The sequence below is a fragment of the Pogona vitticeps genome, chromosome 4 (genome assembly GCF_051106095.1).
Source record: "Pogona vitticeps strain Pit_001003342236 chromosome 4, PviZW2.1, whole genome shotgun sequence".
Lineage (NCBI taxonomy): Eukaryota > Metazoa > Chordata > Lepidosauria > Squamata > Agamidae > Pogona > Pogona vitticeps.
The window spans coordinates 68,990,716-69,005,998 of NC_135786.1; the positions used below are offsets into that span (position 1 = coordinate 68,990,716).

A 15,283-nucleotide genomic window follows, 5' to 3' on the forward strand; every position below is an offset into this window, starting at 1 on the left:
TTATAATGACATCATCCCCCACAGAAGCAAACAAAACAGTCCCACTACCCGTCACCAAAATATACACCTTAAACAAAATAAATGCACAGTAAATTAATTTGGGTCTTAAACATTATACAAATAAGTCAAAAGAAGAAAGCATAACATACTTAAACATGGGAGGGGAATAGCAAAATGAAACACTTACCTGTGTTAAATACAGGAAACTGTTAAGTGTTGTCTATTAAAGACAGTAACTGTACAATTGCACTCACTTCACATGCTAGCAAGGTCAAAATCCTACAAGGTAGGCTTCAGCAGTTTGTGGACCGAGAATTCCCAGAGGTCCAAGCTGGATTCCGAAGGGGCAGAGGAACTAGAGACCAAATTGCTAACATGCGCTGGATTATGGAGAAAGCCAGAGAGTTCCAGAAAAACATCTACGGTACTTCAGCAAACTATGGCAAGTTTTTAAAGAAATGGGAGTGCCTGACCACCTTATCTATCTCCTGAGAAATCTATATGTGGGACAGGAAACAACAGTTAGAACTGGATATGGAACAACTGATAGGTACAAAATTGGGAAAGGAATATGACAAGGCTGTATATACTTTGGCCATCTGATGAGAAGAGAAAACTCCCTTGAAAAGCCCCTGATGTTAGGAAGTGTGAAGGCAAGAGGAGAAGGGGACGACAGAGGATGAGATGGTTGGACAGTGTCATCGAAGCGACCAACATGTATTTGACCCAACTCCGGGAGGCAGTGGAAGACAGGAGGGCCTGGTGTGCTCTGGTCCATGGGGTCACGAAGAGTTGGACACGACTTAATGACTAGACAACAACATTGAAGACAGTATCACCACCCTCATTAAGTCATGCACACTGCTAACAGTCATCACAATTGTCTGGTCTGGCCCCATTTATCAAGTTCTAGATTGGGTTTTTCATTATCCCATTTTTGCCACTGAGAAAAATCCCAAAGAATCACATAGCAAACATTCACATTTCATAGCAAAATAGAAGTAAATTGATGTTACAATGGAAACAAGAATTTAATACATATTTTAATATTCTTGCTAGGTATCCTGTCAGAACTTCAGAGTTTTCTAAATCGTATCTACATTTTTGTTCTACCCATCAATTAGGAAAAGTTGCAAGATTGTCCACCTACCACATGGACATTTGAATGTAAAACACTTTATGCATTTTTGCTACAATTCCTATTAATTAAAATAGGTTTATGTGTATTTTTCAGCTGTACACATCTTTAGTAATTTGCACATGTTTTTACATGTATGAAGTGGATCACAAACCTGTAAATATATAAATTTCTGTGAAAAATGTGCAAGTCTCAGGCAGTGCAGAATGGGTAGTTCAAGTGAGAGTCTTACACCACTGGCATTCTTTTTCATCCCTACTTGTAAATTATACAAATAAAGAAAATTATGTCTGGGGGGGGGCAAATGCACACAATTTTTGTGGGGAGCAGTTTGTATGGAAATTAAAGGGAGAAGGCATTCTTCTTTGATTTTAATTAGCAAAATATCATTAATTCTTATTGTCAGAGGAAAAACTGTGTCTGATAAAAGCAACAAGCCACTTTCCTTGTTTCTTTTTGTTGATGATTCCTAATGGGAGATTGAATAGAGATGCCAGGCACAGAAACCTACTAATTAAAAGATTCTCAGTCCTGGCATCCTGTCCCTATTATCAAAATAGAGTTACTTGCTGATTTAATGCCAAGCCATGACATCTGTTCTGTGAATTTGGAAACTCTATTATGGTATTTTCCACCATAATAGGAACTAAAACAAAACCAACTCTTCCTCTCATAATTATTTAAATCTTTCTAAATAGAGAGAGATGTGAAAATAATAATGGAGTGGCATTTTTATTTCTAACTATGTAACTACTCTTAATATAGAAGCAGAAAACATGTCACTCATTGGGTCATATGATCTCCAAGGGACATCTGAGCTACGTATGAGTGGGGAACCTTGGCTTGCCAAAGGTTATAGAGTTCAATTCCCAGAAGCAGGTCATATAAGCCTACCGATGGTAAGGGGTTATGTGAACTGTAGTTGAGAATGTTTACAGAAGCATGAGTTCCTCATCCTTGATCTGAACATTGCTTTTAGATAGTTAACAATCTTCTGTTCCTCAACATGTTAGCGCCATCATTTCTTAAGGAAAAAACACCCCGTCTGATTTGGTACTGAAAATTGTAGCCTTAAAGTTAATCTTAGAAAGAAGAACTATGAAAGGAACTCCAGTATCATTTATGCTTCATTTTGATGATTTGCAGAGGCCGTCTTATGGTATTCAACATCAGTGTTGTGCTTCTTGTTCAGTACAGTGCTTACTGGGGAAGTGTAATGTTGAATGGGAGTTTTTAACAAAAGATGAAAAGACAATTGCTATACAAATCCTACACAAGTGCATGTGGGCTGATTAGCACACTTTATATGTCTTGTAAGGTTTGCAGGAGAACAAATCAGTAGTTTCAGAATGGTATTCTGGCTTTTTTGGGATGTGGTGGTGCTGCGGGTTAAACCGCAGAAGCCTCTGTGCTGCAAGGTCAGAAGACCAGCAGTTGTAAGATCAAATCCATGCGATGGAGTGAGCTCCCATCACTTGTCCCAGCTCCTGCCAACCTAGCAGTTTCGAAAGCATGTAAATGCGAGTAGATAAATTGGTACCACCACGGTGGGAAGGTAACAATATTCCATTTCTAGTCATGCTGGCTACGTGACCATGGAAACTGTCTTCGGACAAACGCTGGCTCTATGGCTTGGAGACTGGGATGAGCACCGCACCCTAGAATCGGACACGACTGGACTAAATGTCAAGGGGAACCTTTACCTTTACCCCATTCTGGTTTTTATGTTTAATCTTTGCTATTATCAAGACCTTGATGTTGGGAAAGTGTGACGGCAAGAGGAGAAGGGGACGACCGAGGATGAGATGGCTGGACAGTGTCTGCGAAGCAACCAACATGAAATTGACAGACCTCCGGAAGGCAGTGGAAGATAGGAGGGCCTGGCGTGCTCTAGTCCATGGGGTCACGAAGAGTCGGACATGACTAAACGACTAAACAACAACAACAATTATCAAGTAAAACCAGAGGTATACAGTGGTGCCTTGACTTATGAACGCCTTGACTTACGAACATTTTGAGTTACGAACAGCTCTGTTCACATAATTTTGCTTTAACTTGTGAACAGAGCTTTGACTTACGAACAAAAAGCAGGAAATGGACTTTGGACTGCCTGGTACTGTAATTTTAAAATGTAAAAATTGGCTTTAAAAGTGCTTGGTTTGGTTTAAAGCGGCTTGGTTTTAAAGGTATTCTGTTTAAAAGGTGTTCCCTCCCTCCCTCCCTCATTTCCTGTCATTTTTTAAACCTAAATTCATCTTAGGTTAAAAGAAGAACAATTCTTCCCCTAGTGGTAGAGGATGGATTAACCAGTTTTTCATTCGCTCCTATAGGAACCAATGTTTTGACTTACAAACCATGCCTTGACATAAGAACAAAAAACAGTCGAAACGGATTAATCAGGTTTCAGTGCATTCCTATGGGAAATGCTGCTTTGACTTATGAACTTTTTGACTGACGAATATCTTCTGGGATGGATTAAATTCGTAAATCAAGGCACCGCAGTAATCTGTTGTTTTGGGCTCCTTCCAGTTCTAAGATGATGATGACAATGACGATGTTGATGTTGATGGTGGTGGTGACTAGTAAATGTGGTTGCCCTAGAAGATGTTTATCCTCAGCATCCTTGCATTTACTTAAGTACCCATTATCTGCTAGTAAGCTCCATTAAAATCAATGGGATTTAGTTTTGTGTAAGGGATTATGTTATTAGGTATCCTTATCTGATCTATTTCTTATACAATTATACTGAATCCATAATCAATAGTTGTGGTTATTAGAGAAATACAATTATTAATACTGTTTTTTAAAAAAGAAGTCTCAAGCAAAATTTATCTTCCCCTTTACAAACCATTTTAGTGCTTAAAATAAAGTTTTGCACAAAGTAACCTGAACTACACAACTAACACTTTAACATAGTAAATATAAATAAATCTTCAGGAGTGGTTTGGGCTTGATGACACTTGGGGCCCCTTCCAGCTCCAATAAATATTGTGATTCTATAATGATACAGAAAATGTGAATTATGAAAAATGACTACTGCATTGTTACACAGAATTTTGAATTAGAAGGGTCAAAGCAGTTGTGGCACTTGTTTTGTCCAGAAACAGTTTGTGCAAATCATGGCAACATTGATGAGAAAAAATAGTATTCAGTCTATTAAATTTATTTATTTTTTATTTAAAATATTTTTACCCCACCTTTCTCCTTGAAAAGGACACAAGGCACCTTACAAACAATGAAAGACAAAACAAAAACAAAAACCGATGAATATACGACGGTGGTTAACATCATTCAAAGACAATATTTGAAATTACGAACCATGAATAAGGAGACAACTTACAACATTAATAGGCAATTTGAAGGCAAAGATCAATAAGTATACAAAAAGTCACTCTGAGAAACAGAAAACACAAAAATTGAAAACACAAATAGTACTAAAAATACAGTCAAATTTTTAATGTATAACAATCTATTTAATAATCACACACAGGTAATGCTTTACTGAGAGAAGGCTTGCCTGAAGAGAAAGGTGTTTGCCTGCTTGCGGAAGGATAACAAAGATGGGGCCAGTCTGACCTCCAGTGGGAGAGAATTCCAAAGTCTGGGAGCAGCAGCAGAGAAGTTTCTCTACTGTGTCCCCATCAGGCGCATCTGTGAATGTCACAGGCCTGAAAGAAAAGCTTCTCCTGATGATGTTAATATCCACACTGGCTCATAATGGGTGATACAGTCTTTGGAATAGCTTGGACCCAGGCCATTTTAGGGTTTTATAGATTAAAACCAACACTTTAAATTGTGCCTGGTAACTGATCAGCAGCCAGTGGAGCTACTATATCAGGGGGGTTATGTAATCCCTGTAACGAGCCCCAGTCAGCAATCTGGCTGCTGTATTTCGGAGCCATTGAAGTTTCCTGACACTTTCTATCAGTCTCTTGTTGAGGGGTCTTGTGCCAAGGCAATCAAAATCAGTGAGAATTATCATTTAATTTTACTCTTTATATCCATACCCTTAAGTCCGTGAGGGCAAAATCTGGTATTTGAACCTCTTCCCAACCTTCATCAGCTACTATAGATGTTTCCATGGTGGCCTCAACATGCCACCCCCTACCCATTGGAACTCACTCAGCCCTGGAGAGAGGCAAAAACTGGGGCATTGAGAGTATGTTGGGGTGTGGAGGGGAAATTGACTTTGATTTCCTGGAGCCAGTGCACTTTTGGCTCATTAGCTCACCCCGGCACAGAGAGAAATGAAGAGGCAGCTCAACGTACATCTGCAAAATATGGTCACCAGGTGGGTAAAACAAGGGAGAAAGATACTAAAGGTAGGCTTTGCAAGAGCCTAGCAGGGCTTTGGGCATGTCAAAGTCTCCAGCTTCCAAGCACTCCATTTTCTGGGGGCCCAACCTTATGACTGGAAACTAAGGCGGGAGGAAGGGGCACAATATGATCCTGCAGCTGTTATTGGATTCCAACTCTCACCCTTCCTTTCTAGCAGAACCAGTGGCAAAGGATCATGGGAGTTCATTGAAGTCTGACTTGGCAGATTTTCATACACCTACTTAGGTGTGGATTATCATGCAAGCATATTTGTTGCACTCTGACAAATGAGTCCCAAATTCCATTTAGCTGAAATGAAAAGCTTATACAGGTGGGCAAAGTACGGTCCTAAATACTTATTTAGTTTTCAAGATACTACAGGTTAGTCTTCACGTTTTTGTTGCAACTGATTGACACAGCTATCTCATTAAAAAAAAAACCTGTAATTTCAGGATGCCTGGTTTGTTTGTTTTTCAGATATAGAGTCTAGAAGGAATTCTGTATGTTGAAGAAAGATATACAGAACGAGAGACATGCACACCAGTTCTGCAACCCAGGTATGGTGTTCTTTGCATATGCCTGGTACACTCTATAGCTATGGACTGATTTCTGTCAGGAACCAGGATCTTCGGTCGGGCTGGGCAACATACAGCTCCAAGCCTGCCTCCCTTCTGGCAAAACAAAACAAAAAAAGTAAAAGAACTGCCAGTGGTTTCAGGAGTAGTGGTTCAACTTCTAAACTTGCAAGTTCCTCCACAACACCCTCAGTCATCCATTGTTCAATACCAAATGTGGCTTTCTGGCCACATTCTGTTTCATTTCCTTTTCTTTGGCATTTTTTTACAGTTTTGTGCAGCCATGGGAGAGACTCAGGGCTGCACAAAACTGTATGGATGCTGAGCCTGTCAGAGTTGCCCAACCCAGTCTCTGGAGATATATAAGTGCATGTACAAATGGCTGGCAGCAATTACCAGTCTTTGTATTGTCCCCACACAAGTTAATATCATGTATGTGCAAAAAAAAGAGTGAAAGGGCTTACAGGAAGACCACTGTTGTTGTTCAGTGATTGGACTAATCAGAGCATTGCCAGCTTTATGGCCTTCATTCTCCAGGACCAAATTACAGTATTCCACCCAGAGCTTGGAACATTATTGTATGAAGCTAATATATTCGTTTTACATGTTAGCATTACTCACATAAAATAATGTACATGGTACAACTAATATACACTTATAAAGTAATGTGTTAGATGTTAATCCCTAATGTATTACTTTGTTCTCTTTTGTTTAATTTTTTTCCTGTTCATTTCAGACATACCAGACTTTCCCGATTCCCCCCCAGAACTGTTCCCCAAGTAATATTTTTGAAGTAACTGGTAAAGAGCACCAAATACACTAAAAGGAGCAGTGCAACAATCATTATGCTATTTCACAAAAGACTGTCATTATATCCTTGTAACCCCAACAGCAATGCATTGCAACGCAATTACTTACAATAACACTATTTCAGGTTCTGATTATACCTTTCATTTAGGTAAAAAGCTAGTTCTTTTTAAGATACCTTAGTAACAGGGATAAAGCAAGTGGGCTCCCCCCTTTTTTCATCTTATGGAAGAAGAAAATAAAGGTTACAAAACACTTTATACTTGTTGCCATAGAAAAAGATGAACATTTGCGACATCTAATAATAGTTTTAGCATATATCTTACGTATTGGAGAGTTCCTAGCATTCCATGTACATTCTCAGCAATCCTTCTAGCAGCGGTGTAAACTAGATCAGTGTTACTGTTGCCAAGCTGTAGCTGGGAATAGGGTTCTGCAGCTGTTATTAACTTACTTGTGCTTACCTAGTGAGTTTTTGGCAGAGCCACTATTTGCAATAGGAGTTTCCTAGTTCCAACCTTTTTCAGTCACTGAGTAAGCCATACGTCTGCTTGTTGATGCTGTAACTTCATACAGTTGTCCCTCATTAAGAGTTGTCTTTGTTCCTTTTACCTCACTAGTGTCTTCACTATTAGTAGTCCCATTATGGCCAAAACAAAAATAAAAGCAATACAGGAATCTTCTTTGTCTTAGTGCAGTCACTGAAGGAGTACAGGGATTACCAGCATCTGCATCCAAACCTCATTTTTAAATGGTCCTTCACAGAAAACTATTTGTCTTCAGGAAATCTATTGAGAAATATATAGGAAATCCATTTCCCTGCTGAAGCTTCTCATCTAGAAATTGTGTGTGTATGTGTACATACACATACACATGGTTATTGAATGCAAACTGGAAACTTCCAACTGAGAAGTTCTGATTGCAGAAGTGAACCTCACTGAACTGTGCACCACACTACCCTGAAACAAACAAACAAAAAACCCTGTGCCTTTTAACAAGGACAAAAAAGTATGGATATTCTAAATGTCATTGTACTAACCAAGACAACCAGAACATTGTATGGATGGTGGGGAAAGTATCAATAGCATCAGTGATAGATACGTTATGGATAACCACTGGCCTGTCTTGAAGAACCCACAGAGTTAATGTCCTGCTATATATCTTCTCTCTCTTGCAGTCTCTCTCATGCTTACCCTCTAGTGTTATCCCACCTGCATGAAGCTAGTCCACAGTGTACAGGTTGCCCATATATGTCTATTACAAATAAACAGGCAGTATGATATAATGGTAGCAAGCTCCAAGGGATGTAGAAAATTCAGAGTAAAACCACTCCTTAAATATCTCACATATATGTGACTGAGACTGCTTTGGTTGCCTTGGTAGATGACCACTGACCAGATGGGGAAGTGCAACTTTATTAGTTCTCAGCAGCAGTCAATACTTTTGAGCACGATATCCTATTGGATTGCGCAGCTAGGTTAGGTATTGAGGGTTGCACATTACAGTGGTTCTAATCCTCCCTGTCAGAAGTGTACAAAAAGGCAATGCTGAGGAAACACTCTTAAACATCGTGGCCTTTGGCTTTTGGATAATGACAATGCCTTATCCCCTATGTTAATTGACTGTATGAAGCTTCCAGGGGAGATCATTTGGAGCTTTGGAGTGAGCTGTCACCAATGTGCTGATGATGCTCATCTCTACAGCTCTTTATCTCCCAATGCTGAGGAATGTTTGAATATTGACCAAAATTCATAATGGGCTCAATAAGGAAGAACATGTTAAATCCTGATAAGATGAAGATGCTGCTGGTCAATAGAAAGTCCGGTTTAGGAAATGAGATTCAAGCTATTCTAATAAAGATTGTGCTTCTCCTGATGGGTCAGGCGTGTAGCCTCTGTGTATGTGTGTGTGTGTGTGTGTGTGTGTGTGTGAGAGAGAGAGAGAGAGAGAGGTGTAGTCTCTCTCTGTGTGTGTCCGTGTCCTTGACTCTGCATTGTTGCTGGAGTCCAAGGTGGAAGCATTGATGAATACTACCTTCACACAAGTCTGCTTAATATGCCAGTAGTGACCTTTCTTGAGTGGACTTGAGTTAGCAACAGTCATTCATGCCTTAGTTGCATCATGCCTGGACTACTGTGATGTGTTCTCCAAAAAATTGATCAAATCTGTTTGCTAAGTATTTTCAGCCATTATGATGTGCAGTTTGACTGAAAGTAATTTCTATAGTGAGTTGTGTAACTACTAATGCTGATCCTTTAAAGAAACAACTTCAGTATATTTCTGTTCAGTGGCAGCACAGTGTTGAACCAAGCATTCTGGTTGTGTCCTGACTGCTGTCCACTGCTAGGTGCAAAGGGGACCTTTGTTCTGGCACTACAAGAGATGCTTCCCCCAGGGGTACTGATGGTCTGAGACCTGAGCATGGTGGGGTGCCTCATCCTGCCACTTTGGGATGGCATGTCCACTGTTCAGACAATTTGGGCAGCTTTTTTATATGAAGAGCTGGGGTCCCTTGAACTGCATATATTTGGGGTAATTGTCCTTGTGGAGAAGGTAGCAGGACTGGCCATGGCATCTAGAACCATCATTATGCCAGCGAAGAGTGGCATGTAGTGTTTCAAGTGCTAGACTTGGGAGATTCTTGTTCAAGCCTACATTATGAGTTTTAGATCCCAACAAAGCCATGGAACTTGTTGGGTGACTAATGACCCAACTTATGACTCTAGTCATAATCTCTCAGCCTGATTTAACTTGTTAGAAGAATACTGTACATTGGGGAAAGAAAAGCCATACATACTGCCTTGCATTCATTGGAGGAAAGCTGTAATATAAATATAACTAATCAGGACCTAAATCTGTTGCATAAAGGGCATGTGGAACAACATTCTCCTCCAGAAGACTATTTTCTCTATATATGTTGAAACAGATGTCTAGATGGAATTTTACCCTTGACCACTTCTCCAAGGAGAAATGTCAGATGGCGTTTTTCTCCTTCAGCTATCTGTTTGTAAACTGTGTTTTCAGCAGATGGGAGTTGATTCAATCAAATGAGGACAGAAATACCACATACTGTACATTAAAAAGAAGATGCACATAAGATCTCCTCTTGCTTTTGTTTTGTTCTGCCATTAGCAACCTCACAGGGCTCTCTTAAAGAACGAGAGATCAGTGGTATATATGAGGTCATACAATCCCAAATTTGGAAAAATTCTTTTTTTGGATTAGAAACCCCAGAGTCCCCCAGGTACCGTGGCCAGTTTCCTCCCATATCCTTTTACAAATGTAAATCAAATAGTCTGATATAAAAGGGCAGTTTCAGAGACAAATGCCAAATCCTGTTACTTAATGTAATAAATCTCACTAAAGTAGACCCAGTGAATCAGTGGAGATTTAGGGAGTAAACTCAGCTGTACGTTCTGTTGATTCAAATGGGCCTACTCTAACCACAACGTATGGTGCTAAAGTAAATTACAACTAAAGTGGCCCCATTTGAGTCAATACAACTTACAGACAAGTTGACTTAACAAATCCCCATTGATTCAGTGGGCCTACTTTATGGCAAATTTACTACACCAGGCAACAGAATTTTGGACAAAATGTAAGGTTTTGTAGTTCTGTTGCCCTCTAATTATAATGCCACACTCATATGTTATTATTATTATTATTTTGCTATAGCATGTCTTGCTTTTTGTATATGTTCAGTTTTAGTGTTTTTATTGCACACCATCTTGTGTGCTTGGTAGGAAGAAGATGTGATGTCAGTCAGTCAATCCATCTTCACCAATGCAACCCAGAATTGCAATGAATTAACTTTTGAAAAGACAAAATTGTAATTAGACAAAATTTGCTCTTGTGGGAGCAAAGTAATAAAATACCTTTCCAAGCTGTGCTATTTATATTTTTGTTTGTTTTTTTCCTAACAGAGAACTGCATTCTTCAGAAACCACTAGCAAAGCTGTCTACAAAGCCCTATAAATGGATTGTAAGCTTGGCAGATGAAATGCAGCGCATGAATCTGAGGACTTTTTGAACCCTGTTTTATTGCCACTGTGATTGTTATTAATGCTCAGGGGTCCCCCAGAACATGAAATCAAAGATATGAAATCATGATTGTCATCATTTGTGCAGTATCATAGGCCGTGTTCATCACCCCTTTTTAAAAAAATAGGCATTTATGGTCCTACGTATGCAATTTTAACCTTTTCAAACAGTTTGAAAAGATGTAAGTAACAAACTAAGAACACACACCACAACCTAAAACATTATACATACAGATACTGTTATATAGCAGCCTATTTTGTCAAAAAAGGCAATAGTATATTTTGCATGGCATTCTTTGGGAAAGTGAAACTTTATTTTACACCAGCCTTGTGCAATCTTGGTTCATTTGGAGCAGGTAATAAAAATCTTAGAACTGCAGAATTGGAGGGGACCCTATGGGTCCTTGAGTCGAGTCCTTGTCAAGGAGGCACAGTGGTGAATCGAACTCCCAGCCTCTGGAGATGCTATCCCGCTGCTTCTTATTCAGGATTTTGCTGTATACTGTAAAACCTTAAAAAAGATTTCTACTAAAACATGTATGTTTCAATCTTGATACAGCAGGTGGAAGGTCAGAACACAGAAAAAAAGACATGCTCATTTGGAGGTGTTGCCCAATATTGTACCCTGTTTCCCTGAAAATAAGACCTGACCTGAAAATAAGCCCTAGTATGACTTTTCTGGATGTTCGTAATATAAGCCCTACCCCCAAAATAAGCCCCAGTTAAGTGATATCTTAGCCTCCACCATTGTGCAGCAACCAGAAGATGACATGACTGTATTTGCATAAATGCAGATTGTTGTACATGTAAAAATAAAACTTCCCCTGAAAATAAACCCTAATGCAGTTTTGGAGCAAAAATTAATATAAGACCCTTTCTTATTTTGAAGGGAAAATGGTAGTAAAGATGATCAGTTTAACAACTCTAGGATTTGGGCAGTTAGCAGTTATATGCCAGTGAATGGAAATGGTTGATTAGAAGCAAAACACAGATAATTAGAGAGTTCACTTGTTTCTCCAGATGACGACCAATAGCATTTGATCCCCAAAGGATTTTCTGGAGTGGCTTTGGATTTTCAAAAGGAATATGTGGGGCGAGCTTCTTCATTTGCCCTTAAATAAGCAATGGGCTATGCATTATGTGACTCCTGCTAATCATAAGCCATGTTTAATTTGCAAGACTGCATTTCTGTTTCTCGAAGGCTGCAGTTATTAATTTCTAAGCATCATAGACAGCAGCATGTGGTGGAGGTCACTTCCTTAAACCTGTACGTACTTCAGGAAAGTTGGATTGTGCAAGGGACAGGCGTGGAGCTCAAATCACTCTCATGACTGCTTCTGTTTTTGAGCTTCATGGTGCTTCCTCTGTTTTCAGTAGTAGAAATCACTGGGAAACCTGCATTTTCTCTCCTCTTTGTGCTACATGTGAGCCACATTCACAGAATTATAAACTAGTGTTTTTGCAAATCCTCCTATCTCAGCATCTCCATTTGCTACCTATTGCCTGCATTCCATTTGCACGATCATAGGTCTATCACATCTCATTTGTCACCTCTCTTTCTCCTGCTGCAAAGAGGCTTGAGACTGCAGCCTCAAGAGGACTGAAACTCTCAACAGTCATGTAGCACCCATTTTTGGGTTCCTGTCTACAATTTTTCTGCACTTTCTATTAAGGAGTTGTGCTAAGCCTGAAGAAGTGGAATTTTCTCCACAAAAGCTTGTAATTTGTTTGATTTTTACTGGCCAAATAAAAAGTATTTACATATGCTTACATATTGCATACTCTTACATATGCGTAATCTTGGGAACCACACAGCCTTTTCCTTGTTCTTTCTCTTGTTACTCCACCCATCAACTATTTCTTTTCTTACTTCAAGGTTTCTCAGCATTTCATATTAATTCCTCTTCTTTGTTTTAGTCCACAGCTTTCCTCCTGTGTTCTTGCTGATTTAGGTTACAGTCAAGGTTATATTAAATAGCATTGTTAGAAAAGAGATGGATGACCTGTAATCTTGTCGATGTTGTTGGTCTCCAACTTCCATAATCTTTTTTTTAATTGTTTCAAATGTAAGATGTGGGTGATCACAGAACAAAGGAAGGCTAATTGCCTTAGAGAGAGAACAAAGGAGTTGACAGGGGATGTCCCAGCCAGCGGATCCTATAGGCAATGCCCTGAGAACTCTTTTATTTACTTAGCATGATTTACATAGTATGTTGTGAGAGAGACAGATAGGATACTAGTTACCTAATAGCAACTAGGATTGCCTAAAATAACCCTTTGATCTTCTGCTCTACCTCTAAGTGAAAGGGCAGAATAAGGGGTTACCCCCGCCTGCTGGCAGCTGTCGCTTCCTGCCTGGAGTGTATGCACGTCACTGGAACAGACGGCAGCTACAACCTTTAAGCAGAGATTTCTCAAAGTAAGAGAGAACCATATGAATCAAGATTTAAAACAAAACAAAATAAATAAACAAGAGTCACAAAAAAACAACTTTCACATATCTGCATGGAAAGTACATCTCACTGCTGGTGTTGGTGTCAGTCCATGTGTGGGAAACCAAGTTTAAAAAAAAATTAATTTCCATAACCTCTGACCTTTGGCTTGAGATTACTTTCTTACATGTTTGGAGGATGCAGGTTTGGAACCTAAGGTCCTTTTCAAAAATAGTAGATTTTCATTCCCTATTAATATAGGTGTCCAAATTATTCTGATATTTGGAACAGGGAAACAGTTTGGGAGTTTGCTCCATTTGTATTGTGAAGTTTCTGGAATTGCCTTCTTAGCAAAAGTAGCCGTCATCTGTTGGCTCCCATCATAACCAAACTTCTAAAAATGTAAAGTGAGATCATAAACCTCTGCTGTCACCTCTCAACATGTACAACAAGGAGGCAAGAAGTCCAAATGCAGTTTTTTTTTTTGCCTCATGCTTGTGTAAATTTTATGTTGTGATTTTATGCAAAAGATTTAAAGCTATGATGTTCTGTAAATAAATGTGAAAATCAGAGTTGCATATCATATATTTGAAGTGCTACATTTCTCATCATTTTGGAAACTTCGCAGCAATTTCCCAACAACGGCATTTATGAAATCTACAGCATCTTTATTAAATCTGATTATACGGTACTTTTTGGTTTGATGAAGCTGTCTGAAGGAAATAGCTTTTGGAATAATGCTAACAGATACAAAATTAATTCCCTAAGAACCAATATGGTTTTCACACGTACATGTATTTCATATTTGTAACCATCATCCTTCTGTATCACATGAAGAGTTTTCACAGCTACCAGCAATACCTGCTGAATGATGGTACAGATAAAGAAGTTGGCACATAAGAATATAACATGAGCCCTGCTTAATCAAACTATAGTAAAAGGCTGTCCAGACCAGCAATGAAGTTCACAAGCAGGACATGAGTGTAATGGCTTTCTTCAGCTGTTGTTCCCAAGCAACTAGCATTCTGAGACATGCTGTCTCTGACACTGGAGATAATCTGTAGCCATCATGATTACAAGCCATTGATTGCCTCGTTTTTCATGGTTCCATCCAGACTGTTAAAATTGTTTTTGTTGGTGCCTACGTACAGCCAATTTCTCAGATGTTTGTATTTCACTAACTGGCACAAATGATAACAAAGCATCTCACCAATGGCCACACTGATAACAAAGCCAGACATGAAAGGATGACGGAGTTCAACATCAAAAGGTTCATTCCAGCAGCGCCTGATCAGTTTTGGAACTTCTCACTCCAAGCCATCTGGGACAAGCAGCATGGTCATTTGGCAGGATAAGATCGGTTTCCTCCAGTTTCCAGCAAAGTTTTCCAAGTAATCTCTAGTAACCTTGGATGCCTTGTCAGTGTCCAGGATGAACTTAGGCATTTTACAGCTTCTTTTAAGCAGTGGGCACAGAGAGGAACATTGCTGCACACTCTGCCTCCTCACCATTCTTCCACATGGCATTACAGAACACAAGTGCTTTTTGTTTTCACACTGAGTATTATCACAAGCTGTTGCTCTCTGGTCAGGGAGGGGGTCATGCAATATGGCTGACCCCCTGCAATCCATATGTACTAGAAGATTCACACTGTGCTAGTCTCACATCTACCTACATGACTAATGTTTAATCAGTGCAATCTATACAGCAGGCATGTGTGTCTCACAGGGAAAAGATACCTGCCTTGTGCCTGGGGGTATTTTTATATCTCCCACTGTATGCCTAAATGCCCTTTAATAATGGGGCCGTGTTCTCAGTATTGCTCTAAAACCCAAGCTGACATTCAGTGGCTGATTTCCTTCCCTCCTTCTCTTCCTAATGCTTTTTGGTTTCCTCCCACAGCTTCACATCACAGTGTAGTTTGAACGTCTCAAGTGTTATTAAACTGAAAGCAACAAAGGAGACTGAAAAATG

At 39.4% G+C, this 15,283-nt stretch overlaps 1 protein-coding gene across 1 annotated transcript in view; it reads left to right on the top strand.

Annotated features, from left to right (window-relative positions):
* Positions 1 to 13,887, top strand: part of SHISAL2A (shisa like 2A) — a 35,756-nt gene extending 21,869 nt beyond the window's left edge. Inside the window, exons 3-4 of the mRNA XM_078392890.1 lie at positions 5,933 to 6,012; positions 10,761 to 13,887. Coding sequence (XP_078249016.1) covers positions 5,933 to 5,964 — 32 coding nt within the window. The 3' untranslated portion in view covers positions 5,965 to 6,012; positions 10,761 to 13,887. The remainder of the gene's footprint in view (positions 1 to 5,932; positions 6,013 to 10,760) is intronic.
* The last annotated feature ends 1,396 nt before the right edge of the window (positions 13,888 to 15,283 follow it).